Source organism: Liolophura sinensis, chromosome 1 (genome assembly GCF_032854445.1).
Source record: "Liolophura sinensis isolate JHLJ2023 chromosome 1, CUHK_Ljap_v2, whole genome shotgun sequence".
In the NCBI taxonomy this organism is placed as follows: Eukaryota; Metazoa; Mollusca; class Polyplacophora; order Chitonida; family Chitonidae; genus Liolophura; species Liolophura sinensis.
In genome coordinates this window covers 78,300,732-78,320,113 of record NC_088295.1, presented here as the reverse complement: position 1 = coordinate 78,320,113, position 19,382 = coordinate 78,300,732, and the positions used below count along the sequence as shown (strand labels likewise).

The 19,382-nt window shown below is 38.2% G+C and overlaps 3 protein-coding genes across 4 annotated transcripts in view; 1 reads left to right on the top strand and 2 right to left on the bottom strand.

The window, feature by feature from the left end:
* Nucleotides 1-12,178, bottom strand: part of LOC135461601 (uncharacterized) — a 24,915-nt gene extending 12,737 nt beyond the window's left edge. Inside the window, exon 1 of the mRNA XM_064738770.1 lies at nucleotides 7,727-12,178. The gene's annotated coding sequence lies outside the window, so the exon portion shown is untranslated. The remainder of the gene's footprint in view (nucleotides 1-7,726) is intronic.
* LOC135461599 (FAST kinase domain-containing protein 3, mitochondrial-like) overlaps nucleotides 1-19,382 on the top strand; it is a 38,568-nt gene that overhangs the window by 1,606 nt on the left and 17,580 nt on the right. The window contains exons 2-5 of one of the 2 annotated variants that reach the window (XM_064738768.1): nucleotides 70-1,513; nucleotides 2,454-2,588; nucleotides 3,136-3,246; nucleotides 4,269-4,350. In XM_064738768.1, coding sequence (XP_064594838.1) covers nucleotides 79-1,513; nucleotides 2,454-2,588; nucleotides 3,136-3,246; nucleotides 4,269-4,350 — 1,763 coding nt within the window. In that variant the 5' untranslated portion in view covers nucleotides 70-78. Of the gene's footprint in view, nucleotides 1-69; nucleotides 1,514-2,453; nucleotides 2,589-3,135; nucleotides 3,247-4,268; nucleotides 4,351-19,382 lie in introns of those variants that run through there. The other variant, XM_064738767.1, reaches the window with a different exon arrangement.
* Nucleotides 11,386-19,382, bottom strand: LOC135482372 (uncharacterized). The gene is made up of 6 exons (XM_064762322.1): nucleotides 18,594-19,382; nucleotides 17,581-17,711; nucleotides 15,898-16,523; nucleotides 14,129-14,307; nucleotides 12,493-12,778; nucleotides 11,386-11,585 (listed from the first exon to the last, which is right to left on the bottom strand). The coding sequence occupies exons 2-6, from the start codon at nucleotides 17,703-17,705 to the stop codon at nucleotides 11,386-11,388; spliced, it is 1,416 nt and encodes a 471-aa protein (XP_064618392.1). The 5' UTR covers nucleotides 17,706-17,711; nucleotides 18,594-19,382.

Below are 19,382 nucleotides of genomic sequence, written 5' to 3'. Positions count from 1 at the left end.
TTGTACATCAACTAGATGCACAGTTATGGTCAGCATTTTTATTGATAATTGAATTTTTGTTTTCTTTAGGTTTATGTAATGGCTCATTCAGGGGTGAACAACTCTGTTTTGACCTTACGATGGTTGGCTCGTGTAGCTGCCTGCTGTCGCACCCTGCCTGAGCATAGGCGTGGTGTGTTTCTGACTGCTGGATGTGTGAGGAGTGTGCAGAATGACTCTACAACACGGGTTACAGGAGAAAAGAAGCTGCTGAGCCTCTCATCCCTGATACGACAAGATGGACTGGAAATCCAGGAGCTGCCAATCATTGTGAAGAGAGCATCTCAGACGTTCTCACCATTTTCCAAGATATTGTCTTGTGCGGACAGTGTGAAAAGCTTGACTGAACAGGATGAGAATTTTAAACTCAACTTACAAAACTGTGTGACTGTGAAGCAGGTGTTTAAGTTGTTAGAAGTTCCGTCTGATCAAGTTACTGGATACTCAGCGGCCTTTGCCCTGCAACGGATTTCTCAACTTCGGGAAACCTCTGTGGCATGGGATGGGGATGACATTGACAACTTCATCAGGACTGCAGTTATGAACGAGCTCTATGACACTGTCATCAGAGACATCAGCTGTTTGTCTGACGAGACACTTATCGGTCTAGTCAAGTGTTACCTCTCGTCCGATAACTTTAGTAAACAGTGTGTTCTTGCAATAAACACCGAGATAGAAAACAGGTTGGCAGAAAGTAAGTTTGACCTGGATGATTTGTGTAAGATAAGTAATGACCTGCTGAGACACAGAAGCACTGAGCAGGACCTGATAGAGAAAATCTGGGCTCACGTAGGTATGCGGACTGGGGACCTGAATGAGAATAATATTACGAGTATATACCGATCCCTGCCACTCAATCAAAAGCACCTCATTAAAATTCTTGATCGCCATCTTTTACGGTGTTGGTGGAAGTTAACAGGGGAAGATGTAGCCCACATCATGCCTTGTTTGGTAAGATTGAAAAGTGAAAATAGATCTGTGTTAACAGCTTTTGGAAAATGGGTTTTTATGAATTTCCACATGATAACTGATGCCCAGTTGACAAATGTTCTTGCCGGCTTTGTCAAGTTTAACTTTTATGACGCTAATTTGGTGAAAGCGCTGGAGCGTTACATCCCAGCAAAAGACGTGAAACTGGACACAAACTTATTGGCTCTGGTGATGGAGTACAGCAGAAGTCAGCGCTTTCTGTCTCCCTGTATCTTGGACACCGCTGCTGCACATTTTCAGCAGAACTACAAAGATTACAAACCTCTTCAAGCCTACTCCATTCTCAGAACGTTTGGATACCTCAGCTATGCCCCGAGAAATTATCAACTTTTTATGTGTATTGAAGATTATCTTGAGCAGAAGTTCAATCAGTTTTCTATCCCCCATATTACCGAGTTGCTGTGTTCATTCTCCTTTATTGGAAGACACCCTATTAATTTTGCTGAGAGAGTCTTCTCTGCATCTTTTCTCAGTCGGGTACATAGTAAGTATACATGTATGTCTGTTGTTTGCATTGCCATTCTCACTGTGTTACTTTTAAAAAAAGTATGTATTTGTTTCCTGAGGTTAGCTCTTGCATCTTTCCCAGGTTCAAAGAAATTTGTTACTTGCCTTTAGTATTTATGATTATTTGTTCATGATGATCCATATACATCTGTGAGCCCAGTTGTAATGCCTACCCTATTATAATGTGGCAAAACTGTGTTTATTTTTAAACCAATACATTTAATTTGATATGTACAGCGACTGTGAGGTGTTCATGCCTTACTTCCACGTAAAAAGGTTAAAATGTCGTTGCTGTTAACTTGCTAGACATTCATATAAGGAAGGAATGGTTTTTTGTTTTGTTTCATGTTCCTTTTATCAGCTGCCTTGTGTTGGAATATATACATGTAGTATGTGTATCACATTGCTTACTTTATAACTTAAATGATAGAGAAATATGTGTTAAGCAATTTAAGGTTTAGAATGTAGAGATATTTTAAGGTTTATAGAAGGAAAAACCACAAATAATATATGTTGACTCTATATAATATAATGTTTGATATCTTTACACGTCAACTTTTAGTCTGGAATGGGATACGCCATGTTAGAGAAACCGGCAACATGATGTTGCAATGTTTACCTCGCACGTCTATGGTTAAAAGACAAAACAGGGTTCAAATCACTCCAGCGGAAACAGCTACTTTCTTGGGTTAGAGAAATAAGCCTGATAAGTTAAATTAATAACATGGTGGCACTCTGTGTTGTTTTTAAGTGTGCTTGAGTTTCCTTACCTTTATGCAAAAATCAGTTATGTGGTCTCAATGTATATACATTTGGTCTAGTGTTGTCTTTTGTTTTAAGCTATAATTTCAAGTCATTTCTATTGATTTTTAAATACATGTCAGTGCAAAGCTACAAACATCGCAATTCAATTTCAGGTATGAATGATGAAGTCCTAAAATGCAAAACAGAGAAAAGTTTGGAGATGCTCCAATCAGCTATTATATTAGAGACGAAAGAGAGAGTTAATAATCTGTATAAAGTTCAGGCACCATCTTCTCATTGTTGGATGGGTGAGTAATAACTGACAGGCTCAGACACACAAGTGCCCTATCAGAGTACATATGCTGTATTTATCTCAAAAATTCTCTTTAAAAAGTGCACTTTTAAAGGCAGGTAAATGTGGTAGAATATTTCTTTGGTGCCAACACACTTTTTCCAGTAGCCCACCTTGTAAAGACACCTCAAGACATTGTGTTAAGGTCAATAGAAGTCTCAGGCACGCGCAAGATGAGTAAATTTGTCATAGATTTGTCATAGATGAAATTTCAGGTGAAATAAAGTATATTATTTTAGTTCTCATAGAAAATACATGTAGTTGTGATGCGATTTTTCCATGGTGATGGAAAAATCGTGTGAACCTTTGTGAAAAGAGTTGGAAATTTTTCAATTGCTATTTAAAAAAATTTTTTTTTAAGATGAAAGATTAAAAACGAAATGTAAAAAGAAATTTCAAGAAATAATCAGTCAGCAGGGTTTATATTTGTTGAAGATTGTTCCTGTGGTAATACTGATAGAGAAGATTGTTTATTATTATTTATTATTTACTTTTGATTGAAGATGAGAGGCATCATATGCTGCATAACCAGATGTACGAAGCCTTGGTTAGCCTGGTGGGACCAGATGTGGTCACCCGTGCTAGACTATCCAGTAGGAGTGCTTACTTCATTGGTAAGTAGTCCACAGTCTACAGACAGAGTCTTGTTTGAAGTGCTGTTGTTTGGGCTTATTCTGAAGTATTCGTTGGTGAGATTTTATTTCCCAAAACTCTAAATTACAAGTTACATGTTGCTTTCAGAAACTTTTCCTATATATTGTATATCAATTTGATAGAGAGATTTTTTTGGCATGTCAATTCACAACAAGTGAAACTGGTTATAATACATGTACATAGCACCATATTGATGTAGTTTTCATTCATCTCATACATCTCATCTCATTGTGAATATTTACTCACAACAGTACAAGGATACACACAATTTACATGCAGATTTTTACTCAGCCAGTTGGTGTAAAAACATGGCATAGGTATTTACTTACATGTAAAGTGATATTCATATTTCTGTTGACACCCCATTGTTGAATACTAGGTGACATGTTTTTGAACAAACCATAGGCTTTGATCATCAGAGAATCCATTGATATTTTTTATTTATTTCATGGGTGTTTTACACCATACTCAAGAATATTTCACTTATACGACGGCAGCCAGCATTATGGTGGGAAAAAACGGGGCAGAACTCTGGTGGAAACCCACAGCCATCCACACGTTGCTGACAACCTTCCCACGTATAGGCGGAAAGGACATTTAAAACACTGAAATCGCATAACCAGTGAATGAACTTACTCCAGCCAGTATTTTCACTGGTCTGCAGATGGATACATGTATTTCATTGTCAGACACTTCCATATGCTTTGAAGGTCCTGACATCACATCTGCTATTCTACTTTAGGTAAAAAACAAAGTATAAAATCAATCAATGCGGTCATTGTTTAGTACAGGTGTTACATGCATATGTAGGATACAGATAATTTCCATTGTGAATTTTCCGGTGATGAATCTTGGTCTTGATCATAACAAAATGTCGCTAATTTCACAAGTACTCCCGCAAAGCATGATACTTATGTATGCATGTCAGAATTTAGTCTCCGGTCTGCCTGTTGGTGCGATTCTGTGAAGTTTTCTTTTGTAGATTTCGCTCTATGCTGTCACCCAGATGGGACACTCATGAATAATTCCTACATTTCTTTGAAGAACCACCTGTATCCTCACAAGTAAGTAGATTTGCAGCTGAAATGAGCTGGTCTAATGAGGTTGTTAAAGAGTTTAACACTGCAGTAGCAGTGTTCGTTGTGTAACCCGATGGCACTGAATCTCGTTATATCCTGAGTCAAATCCTGAGAAAATGCAGAATTCGAGGAATTTGGCGAGCTACTAAATAAGGTTTGGAGATATCGGGTTACATAAGAAACACCAAGACAAAGGTGTTAAAGTCAATTCTCCCTCAAAAATGAAGAAAATCTGGCAGCAACAAATACCATTTTTAAAGTCTTCGGTATGAACTGACCTGGTTTGATCTCTCAACTTCTAGAGGAATACCCTAATCATTCGGCCACCTTTAGAGTTGACCTAGATATTACAGTTGACCTAGATATTTCAATGCTGTGTATGTATTATGTCACATCTTCAGCGCCCCGCCCTTCTTAACATGCACCCTTGATGGCTGTATTTATCCACCCTGCCCCTCCAGGGAAAGGCAGATGAGCCCTATTAACCAGTGGCATCTGTCCAGCAAGACTATAGTAATTCTATCTGCCTGGTGTCAACTCTACCTGATACTGAAAACCCACCATTATAACATCTGTCTGTAATCAAGCCCCGGTTCAGATTACCCACTGTGGGTGTTTTAAGTTCATCATGCGATGTAGTTCACCTATACCTACTTTAAACTGTCACGTCTAATTTTCTCTCTTCTGGCCACCATAAATTTCTTATCAATTCAATTCACGCTTGGCGGTTAGCTGTCAAAAGCATCCACCATAGTTGTTTGATAGATATAAATAGAATGGCGACATTCAACAGCGGTCTCAGTTGCACCAATGGGTAAACCAGCTGGAAATGCATTCATCACAGCCGTGTTTTCATTACTTTCATTTTTCCAAGCGGTAGGTCAAGTCTCTCAGATTGGTTCTGTCAGGTAATTAAATGCTCTTAGGCTCATTGTTTGTTTAAAATCAGAACTAGAACAGACTGCAGATTACCACAAATGATAAAGATTAGGCAAGTTAGAGTATTTTTGATTTGTTCAGTTGTTTAAACTCAGCTTTTTTACAGCTAACATAATATTAGAATACACAGTGTTGGGAAAGAGGAAAGTTTACTTCAGTGGTTCATACTTCCATTTTCCCGTCTGATTTCTGTTTTCACCGGCATTCTGTCATGTAGACCTCAGTCAAGATTGCAATATAATGCTTACAAAGAGCTACCTCCTCATTCTATTCCGATGCCTGTCTGTTAGATTCGTCCTGAGTACACATATAGCAATTCTGAAAGCTAAAATATTTACAGACATTTTGCCGTAATCGCTGCTTGCCTTTACATCACCATTCTCCTATAAATCTGAACTGAAGTCGAAAAATAGGCTTGTATTTAGCAGGTCGCCTTATGCTACCATGTTTTTAAAATCTCGGTCAGCAAGGCACGTATGTGCAGCAGCATTTGACCTTTACCTGAAATTTTGAACCCCATGTTAAAAGATCACAGCTGAGATTCTTGACCATCCATCATGGGTTTGAATGGGTGAAAAATGAGCATACCCGACATTTTCATGATATTTATTAACATTACATAGTGTTTTCATTAAACAGTAATAAATCTAAAAATGTGAGTTTGATATGTTTTAGTCAATATTTTCCACTGTTGCAAAGTGTCTGCAAAAAAAATTCTAAAGTGTGTCTCTTGAATAATAAGAGTTGCCTTCATTTTTACTACAAATTCTGAAGTTCCTAGGGAGTGTGCATACACGCAGACATACAGCAAACGAGCATAATAATTTATTGACAATTTCAAGCCAAAGTATGTTATTTAGTCACATACTACAACTATCATTTGTCACTAATGTCTAATTTAACATCGGAAGTAAAGCTCTTTTTATTAGTTATTTTTGCGAGGCTCTCAATAAAGCCCCTGTGGTGATCAGTAGTTTTAAATAATTTTGTTCGTCCATTTAGGATAGGCCTCTAAAACAGTATACCCATGCTGTGAACTCACACTTTGCAATTCTTCTATTTTTGGGACATCTTCTTGGCTCTTTTTAACCAGTACACACTGTAATTATAACAGAGATAAATACTTTTTTCCACATGGTTAGTACATCCAATTGATAAGATGTAAATGGTTTTACTTTTCTGAAAAATTGAGAATTTTAATTTTCGGATTTAATTAATTCAGATTAATATGTCCTGAAAAATAGAAGGATTACAGGATACAAATGCATAGTTGAGTGTTGAGTTTGCTATTTTACTGCTAAATGTGTGTACAATATTTATTAATCACAATCATTATTGTAGACGCAAGCAGAAAATAATGCCCTTTAAAGCTGTTATTGGCGCTAAAAAGTCCCCCTTTTGACCATATACCTATTTATAAAAGAGACTGCCACACCAAAGGCATTGAGCAGGTTGCCTATAGTCGTTAATGTAGTTCGCTGGTTCAATGGAGGCCATAGGTGGCAGAATCCTCCGAATGCAAATTATACCTAATATATATATATCACAAGGTACACAATTTCAAAGACAGAAGACTCAACTTTACATAACTGGACATCACACAGGGAAAAATAGTCAATTTCAACCAAACAGCGTTCGTTCGAAAGCTAACACATTAAGCTTTACATTGGCGTGTACATCGGCAAACAGGCATGCTTTCAGTTGGCTACACGATTTGTTTTTTTTTTTATTTGATTGGTGTTTTACGCCGAACTGAAGAATATTTCACTTTCTTGCGTACACGAAGCCGGAAACCCTTAAGTTTGTAGGTTTGTTGTTTAGTCGGACAAATCCGGTAACAGGGAGAAGATAGTCAGGGGACAGTTCTGGCTTGATTTCTTAGGGATGAAAGCCACTGGAGACACCATATTTCTTCCATCGACCAAGTGAAATGTTCTTTAATTTAAAAAAGAAAGTGATTTTTATTTCCACAAGTTTGACATGTTTTCCCCATAGCAAGACATTTTGGAAAGTCTGCCAGGTGGCTGGAGATCCACAGCGGTAGAACTTTCTTGAACCTTTGGACTGGTTTTCTGTTTGTTTGATTGTGCCGAAATTTCCCCTTAAGTTTGGTACCAGTAACTGCTGCACAAACTTTACCAGGGTCAGAAATTCCAGAGACAGATTTTGCCTCCTTTAGAGCAGATTCAATCTGACCAGCAATTTTAATCGCCTTATTTAATTTGATATCGAGTTCGAGCAACATGCGTTCTGTTGTTGTTATTTTTTCAATAAGCTTAACATTTCCTTACAGAAAGTAATAAAGTTACATGTAGAAGCTGTTACAACCTAATTCACGGAAGGCAGCCATATAACTGTCAACAGTTTCATTGGGAAATTGAGCTCTCATAAGAAAACCATTACGCTCTACACTGACACTTACCGTGTGGGCGAAATGTATCTAGAGGGTAGCCATTTCTCTCGAGCAAGAACTGTCGGAGTCTTCACCTTGTAAGGGCAGTGTGCAGAACACTCTTTGTCCCTCAGCTCCGAGTGAATGTAAGAGAATAGCCTTTTTCCGATCAGCTGAAGCATGTTTTGTGTCACCAGCACGCAGGCAATTTTCAAACAGACGTTTTTCCAGTGCGGCCAGGGTATGGTCGGTTCGTCGAGAGTTGGTGAGAATGAGACAAGTGCATCAATCCCCGCACAAGCCATCTCGAGTGCAGCCGAAGCAGGCGTGAAGTCATAGTGTATGGACGTAAGGTTCTTGCTTACCGCAAGATATGGTATATCCGTAAGATGGATATGAATTAATTAAGTAGTAAGGTAAGGAAGGCAGATGTACTAGTTGACACACTGAGTTCTATTCTTCCAACTGTACAAGATTCCAGCGCGGTGCGCATGCAGTGATACACATACGTACAATATGACGTTAGTATGCCGAAAGCATATGACGAAACACTACACTGCAGTTTCTGACAACCAACACGTTGTGGAGAGTGTCGCGCCAGTTAACAACTCTGGAGACCTACTTTCGATTTTGAAAGGACTGTTTGCTTTAAACCTCGCATGTACGCGATAGCTTTCTGAAATTTAGGCTTACACACAAATCGTCATGCGTATACAGTACGCTCTGTTTTAATTTTAGAAGCGTATCATCTAATTTTAAATCGCATTTATTTTGCACGCACCTTATTTGTAGGACAGGGGTCAAGGTCAAATGGCGTACCCGTCGTCTGATAGCTTTCAAATTCTTTATTTTCACCATTTTGGTGACTTTCAAAGATCTCGATTGCGGTAAGGTAGGCTTTAATATTATTAAGAACTGTTAAATACTTGAACGTTGGCTACCTTACATGGTGTAATTCTTTTCGCTATATACGCTATCCGAGGCAATCAAAAATATACCGACGAGTATTTGACATTTACCGTCACGATCCTCAAATTGCACCAGCGCATTCGATAACCTTTCGTGACACGAAACTAAACGAATAAGAAATGAAAGCACGAATCCCAACATAATTAAAATGTTTATTCAATGTATAATCATACCATATAAATCCCAATAAAACAATTAAGACACATCACGAAAGTAAGCTAATGTTTAATCATAACACACGGTCTAGTTTGTTAAGTGCACCGACACGTCATACTTGGGTGAAACTACTTTCGGCAATTTCTTCACATTTTTTCATGCCTCTATTATGGGTCTCTGGCGATTCTCGCCGATATAACCCCAAAAATGGAATACAGCCCTGTGTAGTTCACACAAATGCCCATTACATTCACGCTGTGTTGATAAGACAGTTATGTCTCACGAGATAAAAGCTATAAGCTGCAAAATATTAATATACTGAAGCATGTTGTAACAAACCTTTAAAACGTACATTTAACTGATACACCTGTAAGTGTGTGAAAACGAACCATTAACTCCGCAGAAAATTTCTACATGTATACCATTTACATAAATCATACTTTTTTGTTAGCACTCGATCAGCAATGTGCACAATGTTTACGGTGTTTGATGCATGCTTTCAAATGACATATGATGCAGTTCTGGATGCCTTGCAGAGGGGAAAGCTACCATCTGCCGTTCTGATTTCATTTTCACAAAACTACGTAGATCAATTCTTTCGTTATTTTTCTCGTAAGTCACGATGCCTTAACGCGCTATACCCGAGAGAATATCCCATGGGATAAAAGTTTCAAGAAATTTGATTTACGAAGTTTTGTGAACATGACCTCAGAACGCCATTAGTCCGCCAGTTGTGTATGAAAGGCAAACCCAAATATGAGAAAAACATTTCGCAAACTGAATAAACATCCAACAAATCAAATAACAATCTCCCATACTCAATAAGCATCTCCAAACCCGAATTGGACGATTAGTTTGTCATTCACATGTACTCAGGTAAATCCGATCCCCTATTTCAGGTGGGTGCTAGGTGACAGTTGCTCTCGGGATGCTTAACTCGTTGAAGTTGCTTCTTTCACACTAGAGCTTTAGGCGGGAGATGATTATTCCGTTAGTTGGGTGGGGAAGGAGGGTGCTTATTCCGTTTGGGAGTGGGGAGGTGTTTATTTTGCTTGGGGGATGGTTATTCTATCGGGAACTGTGGTGCTTATTCAGTTTGGGCAAAGTTCATTCAATTTGGAAGCTGTTTTATTTATTTATTTTTTTTTTTTTTGGTTTGTAAGATATTTATTTCATTTGGGAGACATATTTTTGGTGGTGTTAGCTTTCAAATAGTTCTGCTCAGAGACCACCCACTTATGAACACCCTTGAATAACAATATAACAAATCAAATCACGCTTATTGTACATTGCAAAGAAAATGATTCCTTTGTGGCTGTTTACAAAGTTCTGGGCGGCATGACGGAAAGGTCAACACCAAATAAAATAATAATTAACCATTAAAATCAAAAGCTATAAAATAATTCTTCAATACAGAGTTGTAAGCTTTGGTTAAAACATGCAGACCACTTCAAGGTGAATGCTTTGAGATCAAATAAAATACAACTTGAATGCACTAACTACATGGAAGAACAGTGTATGCTATCTTGTCTAAAATAAAATTAAAAAAAAAAACAGTTTATAAGCATCTTCAACATAAATTCTTGCTTCTTTCTCTTCGTATATTTTTAAAGTACCCATAAAACTTCAACCCACCTCCAGCCTTCGCAAAAATAAACGATTAATGACGGTTTCAAATAATTCCCTGCAACATTTATTGTTCTCATTACAATATGTTTTCCACACTGAACTAGATATCTCTCAAAATAACAACAGTTTAACTCCTGTTACGATGGCACTATTTCATATCCTACAATTTTCAAATCACTTTTCTGGTTGGTCCATTATAAAGCGATGTCACTTGATTTGACAACGTAAAACATTCACAATAAATTCTTGAAAAGCAAAAGTAAGCTTTATACTGGATGTACACAGTAACCACAGCAGGTACGTTTGGAGATATAGGGCCTACTGACTAACTCCATAAGAGTAAACCACCTGCTAATAGAGAAGTCAAATCAAAACAGGAGCCTGTTCCAAGGTAAAGAGTTGTAAGAGATCATAAAAATGTAACATTAAATATAAACTTTAGAGCAACCTAGCTAACACTTTAACATTCAATAGAATAGATAAATACTCTTCTGTACAAAACGCAAAGTTCAACTTCACGTGAACAATTTCCACAAGTAGTGTTGTCTTGAACAGCTGCAATAAATAACACCATTGGGCACACCTTGTCTGCCACCAGGCCCTTCCTGGTTTGATTACTGAGTTTAAAAAAAAAAAAACATTAAACCACACAGATTTTTTTATTAACGAAAGTCACAAACCCAACCCCTTTTTGCAGGGAAAAGCATACATGAAACATCTGTCATGTAACTCATAAATTATTTCATCAAAAGTGTTCCATACACTCCTGTTAAGTAAATGTTCACAAAATCATTCTTTCTTCATTGTAAACATTGTAGCGACCAGAAAGCCACTGTGTAGACTTTCCTTGCTTCACAAATCCCCAAAAAATAAAAGAAACAGCACACAGCCGTTAATCAGAAAGTGCAGACAACTACACTCTCGGCACATTAATATTATAAATTTCTGAAGGCTTTCTTGAGCTGTTCTCGCTGGTGTTTGGTGAATTCTTGGTTGATGGACATCACTCGACCAGTAGCTGACAGTCGTTTCAAGATGGGATGCTTCCTCACAGAGGCCAAACAAGGGTCAAAGAGCTTGTTCTCAGACAGGTGTTGAGACTCTTGATGTCCAACATAGATCACAAACAGATCCACTGAAATTACAAACATACACAGGTGCATCACCCATATAAAATGTGCAATTTGTTGAAGTTTAAACAAGCAAACACTTGAGAGGAAATTTTGGATTATTGCTACTGGGTGGGAATTACAACTAAAACCCAAAATGCTGAGTTCCTGTTTCAACAACCATTAACCATATATGCATATGTAATTTAGGCCTGGGTTATACAAATCAACATACATATATATGTAATTTAGGTATGGGTTATACAAATCAACATACATGCATATGTAATTTAGGCATGGATTATACAAATCAACATACATGCATATGTAATTTAGGCATGGGTTAGACAAATCAACATACATGTACATGTAATTTAAGTTTCAGTTATACAAATCAACATACATGTATAATATCAACTAAAATATTTATTTATTTATTATTTTACTGGTGTTTTATTCCATACGGTACTCAAGAATATTTCATTTATACGACGACAGCCAGCATTAATGTGAGAGGAAACTGGGCAGAGCCCAGGGGAGCCCCACAACCATCCTCAGGTTGCTGACAGACCTCCCTAGGTACTGCTGGAGAGGAAGCCAGCATGAATAGTATTGGAGACTTATATGCTACACGTATATGTACTAAATATACTTGTTCATCTTTTACTGGTAGTAACCGTTAAACTCTTAACCATTAAACATATGCACCTAATGTTTCATTAGGTGCATATGTTTAATGGTTAAGAGTTTAACGGTTAATACCCAGTAACAGATGAACAAGTACTATTTAGCTAACCTATACCGATAAGCATATAAGTCATACAAATTAATATTCATGATGGTATTCCTTACAGCAGTAACTAGGGCAGGTCTGTCAGAAACTGAGGATGGTTGAGGGGCTCCCCTGGGCTCTGCCAGCTTACCTCACATTACTGATGGCTGCCTCGGCTATCTTCACCTTATTCTGACCTTGAAGACGGTTAGGCTCTTCTAGTATCACATCTCCCACATTGTTATCTACCAGCAGTAACATGATCTTTGACCATGTGATATTCTTTAGGTCAACAGGTTCCTTAACCAGTTCATTCCTCACTTCAATCCCCATGTCCTCTGTCAGACTAGTAACCAGCTTTATGCAGGAATTGAGAGTCCGACGGTCCATTCCTATCAAAGTTACTGCATCCTTCAAGACTAGGAAATCTGTCTTTACTTCTGGTTTCTGAAAGAAAGTCATTTTACGGTTCACTGTCTGAGGCTCAGATTGAAATGGAGGTTCCATCAAAAGACACTTCCTTGTAGTCTGATAAGTTATTAACATGGACAAGATAAAAAAAAACATGATAAAAAGACGAAATTTGGTGAAGAAAACAAACTGTTATTCAAATATGATTGTAGTTTTCCAGTATGACTGGAATCACTATTTTTGGCCGTACTCAAAAAATTGTCATGACATGACACCCACCAGTGTCATGTGAAAGAAATTAGACTGCCCGGAGCAAAGTGCCAACCTTTGCCTGGAAAACCTCTTGATTTGATGCCATAGCCAAGCGAGAGCAGGATTTGAACAAGTAGTATCATTGGTCGAAGCACGACAGGAGGTCAAAGCACTACAGGAGGTCAAAGCACCACAGGAGGAAATCCACCCCAGTTTTCTACAATAGCCACTATTCTATTTCCTTTGATTTTACCAATCAAGACACTTGAACTGATTTATGGAACCTGGGTGCAACTGAGCCAAACAGTGGCTACTGTTCTATTTACTTGGATATTAGCAATCAAGGTACTTGAGCTCATTGGACTGTGTGTAACTGAGCCAAAATGTAGCTACTGTTCTTTTTCCTCTGAGTTCAGCAAATTCTCAGACCTGAGCTGACTGATGTGAGAGTCAAAAGGGTGCTACTGTTCTTATTTCAGATTTCAGTTTCTCAAGGCTTTTGTATGTTAAAACATCAACTTACAATTAAATTCCTGGCTAAAGAAATTCATCTTCTAGTTTGAAAAACACAAACAAACAAGAAATATTCTGACAGACAAAGTTTATGAGAATGTCAAAACAGTGCCATAATATATTACCGCTATTACAGCACACCAGCGCAGCACAATGACCCAGGAGCCTCCCACCAATGTGGTCGTTGTGAGTTCAAATCCACCTCATGCTAGCTTCCTCTCCTACCGTACATGGGAAGGTCTGTCAGCAACCTGCGGATGGGGGTGGGTTTCCCCGAGGCTCTTCCCAGTTTCCTCCCACCATAATGCTGGCCGCCATCATATAAGTGAAATATTCTTGAGTATGGTGGTGTAAAACCCCAATCAAATAAATAAATAAATTAAAATAGTAGGGGGTATTCCACTTTGTGTTGTTAGTTCTCGAAATACAATTGTGTGAATGAATAAGCTACATTTGGACATTTCAGGATATATCATGACAATTGTCATGTCAACACACCAGTATCATGTAAGCATTTTGCATGAATCTAGATGGTGTGCATTTTGAAATCTGCATTCACACCTGTCAGTCAGCACTGAATCCAGTCAACATTGATTTTTAAGAAAAGCGACGGCTTATTACCTGTACTGTCTCTGACGTTCTGTTATGGTGTACTGATGCAGCTTGATCCATTCCTGGAGGGATTACAGCAGGGTTAGGCCCTCTGTTGACAAGCAGCCACTTCATGCAAAAAAAGGTGATTGGCAGCTCTATCAGTAGTCCTATCACAATGGAGTACAGGATCCATGAGGCAGGAATCCCTAAAACAGAAACAGGAAACCAATGACAATGGAGTACAGGATCCATGAGGCAGAAATCCCTAAAACAGAAACAGGAAACCAATGACAATGGAGTACAGGATCCATGAGGCAGAAATCCCCAAAACAGAAACAGGAAACCAATGACAATGGAGTACAGGATCCATGAGGCAGAAATCCCTAAAACATAAACAGGAAACATGTGACAATGAAGTACAGGATCCATGAGGCAGAAATCCCCAAAACAGAAACAGGAAATGTGACAATGGAGTACAGGATCCATAAGGCAGAAATCCCTAAAACAGAAACAGGGAACCCTGGAAAATGGCAGACAGAACCCAGCATGCAGATATCCCTGAAACAGAAACAGGAAACCCTGGACAATGGCAGACAGAACCCAGCAGGCAGATATCCCTAAAACAGAAATAGGAATCCCCGGACAATGGCAGACAGAACCCAGGATGCAGAAATTCCTAAAACAGAAACAGGAAACATACAATACTGGAGGACAATACCCAGCTGGCAGCTATCCCTGAAACAGAAACAGGAAACCCTGGACAATGGCAGACAGAACCCAGCAGGCAGATATCCCAAAAACAGTATTTTATTTATTTATTTATTTGATTGGTGTTTTACGCCATACTCAAAAATATTTCACTTATACGACGGCAGTCAGCATTGGTTGGTGGAAACCGGGCACAGCCCGGGGGAAACACACGACCATCCGCAGGTTGCTGCAGACCTTCCCATGTATGGCCGAAGAGAAAGCCAGCATGAGCTGGACTTGAACTCACAGCGACCACATTGGTGAGAGACTCCCGGGTCATTACGCTGCATACAATACAATACTATACAATACTAGAGGACAATACCCAGCAGGCAGCTATCCCTGAAACAGAAACAGGAAACCCTTGAAAATGGCAGACAGAACCCAGGATGCACAAATTTCTAAAACAGAAACAGGAAACCCTGGACAATGGCAGACAGAACCCAGCAGGCAGATATCCCTAAAACAGTATTTTATTTATTTATTTATTCATTTGAATGGTGTTTTACACCGTACTCAAGAATATTTCACTTATATGACGGCGGCCAGCATTGTGGTGGGTGGAAACAGCCCGGGGGAAACACACGACCATTCGCAGGTTGCTGGCAGACCTTCCCACGTATGGCCGGAAAGGAAGCCAGCATGAGCTGGACTTGAACTCACAGCGACTGCATTGATGAAAGACTCCTGGGTCATTACGCTGCACTAGCGTGCTAACCATCTACCCAGCAGGCAGATATCCCTGAAACAGAAACAGGAAACCCTGGACAATGGCAGACAGAACCCAGCAGGCAGATATCCCTGAAACAGAAACCAATGACAACTGATGGTCAGGGCTTAGGAGGCAATACATTTCACTTCAGTCAAATATTATAATTTTTGTTCTTAAACTCAATCTTTTCCATTGAAATTTATCCTTTACTGGTGGAATTTGTTGAGGATTAGTTAATGGCTGTAGGTGAGATTCAGTATAATGTTCAAGGATGAAATCAGGACTAAAACCAGCACTATACATCACCTGCTTTCAACTGTCACAAAACACTCACCCATTGAATATATCTCTGCACTGGCCAGCAGACTTCGGTCATATGCTTTGTTGGCTTTCTGTCCATGTTGCTCAACGGACTGATCCAGATTGCGCAGATGCTCAATCACATCATGCAGTGTGGCATTATTCTCTATCAGCCGTTCCAGCAATTCCAGTTGATCTATCTTTAGTAGCTGAGAGGTGTTCTGTACCACAAGCAACGTGATGTTAAGAGTATCCAGTCTCAGGTTTTGTCCCGTTATGGACTGGTTTAAAGCCGTGAGACCTTTCAAAGCAGATTCTAAGCTTCCAGTTTTGTCAACACAATGTTCAGATATGTTAGTCAAAGCTACTTGCAGATAACTTAGTGTTCTGTTTACGTCCATTAGGTCCTCCTTAAACTGGTTCATTAGACTTTTTTGAAAACTGACAAATGAGTCACCCTGGCTGACACTTTCCAAATCAAAGCTAAAAGTTCTGTCCTTTGTCGTAAAAATCACCAGGGAGCTATTCCTCTCCCAGGCAGGGGCAGATAACTCATGAGATGGTTCCAGTGTGCCATTTGAGCCAATGACTGGAGGTTGTAAAGTATTGTAAGTGATTAATACTACCAAGCTAGTGATAAGACCTGTTGCGCCACTGGTACTGAAATCATAATATTAAGACACAGGTTAGATATGTTTTGCCAAACCCTGAAAAAGTGAACCAAATAGCTTAATTTAAACTTCTCCTTTTATAGCAGTCTGCGTTAAGAAAGCTGTAATTTTTTTTTCCTTAAAGGTGGAGAAAACATAAAAATGACATAAAGTTCAGATGAAAGAATGCGAAAAGTTGTTCCTAAAAGTGGTCTTCAATATTTTTTCCAATTTTTTCTAAAGGAGAAAGACACTTGAAAATAATTTTGTATGGTGGGTATCTGGGACCACCTTTTGGTATTTATAGTCTTTGTTTAATAATGTCATAAATGAGGATGTAACACAGATTTAATAAATATTTTTGCACCAGAATTTGTTCTTTTCAACTAACAAATGCATTAAACCTCAATTTGGACCATATTTATATTTTTAATATGTTCATAAATATTATCATAAAATTTAGGTTAAATGCATATGTTTCGATATAAACAACAAATTTACAAGCATCACATCCTTATTTAGAACATTATTATGCACCAATGACAAATACCAAAAATTGGTCCCAAATACCCACCATACAAGAATATTTTTAAATACCCTTTTCTCTTGACTGAAAAAATCCAGAAAATATTAAAGATTATATCTGCAAATAAGTTTTGACATTCTTTCATCTGACTTTGGCATCATTTTGATGTTTTCTTTTCCTTTATATATGAGTTTCATTAATTTTTTGGTATCAGTACATGTAGACATAAAACTATGTAGACATAAAAGAATTCCTTTTTTTGTACTAGGCTTTTTTTTACATTAGTTACACTGTTTTATTTTGCATTCCCCAAGAGTTCCAGGGAATGACCACTATACGTCTATACATTTCAATGTTGAGTTTTTTTTTGAATTTGAGTTATGTCATACAAAAGCAACCTGAATACTCATGAAGACTGCTACACAAAACTTAAACTTATAAGGGTGTCATCAATCAGGAATTGATTTCACAAAAAAAAAAACACAAGATATGTGGAGAATAATGAAAAACATGCAGGCCTGTAGAACACATATAAACTTACATTATTGTGATGGCCTGCATCTCTTTCTTCAGAAGAGCGAAGAGTTTGTTGATGTCGTCCTCTGACAAGGAACTGTCAGGTTTAGGCTTGACGTCTTTTTTATCCTCTGCAATGTTATCACTCATACTTCTCTGCTGTAATTAACAAAGCTACATTTAACTTGTTTGCTGACGTTTTTTCTTTATGTTCTTTTTTGGGGTGGAGGGAGGTGGGGGTACAATAGCAACAATACTAACCACATTTGCAATGATGTCTCACTGAACTTTGCCATGCCAAGGACTTACGTCAGGACATCTAACCCTGAGAGAAAAAAAAAATACACCAGGCCTACCTCATCTGGTACCTGTCTCATCTCCTTGTGCTAATGTTTATGTCTTAAATGACTAGATATGGGATTGAACCTGGGTGTATAACTTTCAAGGTGGACACTTCTCACCTACTGGCCACTTATGCATGATAAATAATAGCATTTATATGTTAATAAATATATAGTACTATTTATATATAAATGTTAAGCAATCTAAGCTTCTTCCCAGTAATAACATCTTAGTATCAAATATTCTTTGAGCAATTTAGGAACTTTAAAAAAAAAAATGTTTATCACACAACCGAGATATGTTGACCAACAAAATGGCTCCATAAAGTGTGAATATTTTCAATATTACTGTATTCTATCGCTTAAAGATCCAATGATTATGAAAACGGATTTTGCGAAATTGCCCAATTATGACTTTACTTTCTAAGCATTGGACTGAACTAGCATCCTGAGACATCTGCTGTCATTGTTTGTAATATTAGATAGATCACAAGCGCTAGATGTCTATGAAACCTTCTCATGACATTTTTTTTATTCTTGAGAAAGAAATTACGATGACATATCAAAGAAAGCCACACAGTTCGGCAAGTTCTTTAGACTTGGCGGTTCGTCTGCTATGCAAAGAAAATATGTATACCAGGTATGTAAATAAGATAATCTGTATTGATCAATGTGACATGCTATAGTTACTACTTACATGTGATTTCTGAGAAAACAGTTGGGCAACCTGTTAATATTTTGGTTTGTTATAGTCTTTGACTTCGCTTGCTGTTTACTTTAACATACATGTCTTTGTCTGGGCTGAGCTGCTATACATATGTAAGTGCTGATCTTTGTGCCTTATGATAGCACAACCTCCTGATGGTCATAGGTCGAGTAGCACTGGGCAGCCTGCATCCATGAGCAGAACGTCCACGAGGAGAACGGACATCCATGAGCAGAACGGAACATGTAACTTGTTCGTTTACGAATAATTGGGCAAGGTACGAGACTATAGGCCTGTATATTTATATAGGCCTATAGCCGAGCAGATAAATTCTCAACACTTTAAACCCTTTATTATCCGAAAACACAGACATTACTGTAACCCTGAAGACCTTCTCTAATGTGTCATTGTTAATTAGTAACCTAACAATCCTCCATCACTACCAGGAAAAAAAATATTAAAGATCCACGAGGAGGACCTTGCCTAGTTCACCTCCCCATAGGTATAAAGTACAACATCCATGAGGAGGACGGTGGCTAATTTACCTTCCTACTGGTATAAAGTACAACATCCATGAGGAAGACGGTGGTTAAGTTGCTTCCCATACGTATAAGGTACCACATCCACGAGGTAGTTGGTTGAAAATTTATCTTCCTATAGTTATAAAGTACAACATCCACGAGGAGGACGGTGGCTAATTTACCTTCCTACATGTATAAAATTCAACATCCACGAGGAGGACGGTGACCAGTTTACCTTCCTATAGGTATAGAGTTCAAC

What these genes read in the sequence shown, in the direction of transcription:
- LOC135482372 (XM_064762322.1), bottom strand. Translation starts at nt 17,705, where the DNA reads ATGAGTGATAACATTGCAGAGGATAAAAAAGACGTCAAGCCTAAACCT. An exon ending in TGCAGAGATATATTCAATGG is followed by an intron (nt 14,308 to 15,897) that starts GTGAGTGTTTTG and finishes TTTCTGTTTTAG; the next exon opens with GGATTCCTGCCTCATGGATC. An exon ending in GATAGCCGAGGCAGCCATCA is followed by an intron (nt 11,586 to 12,492) that starts GTAATGTGAGGT and finishes TTGTAATTTCAG; the next exon opens with TGGATCTGTTTGTGATCTAT.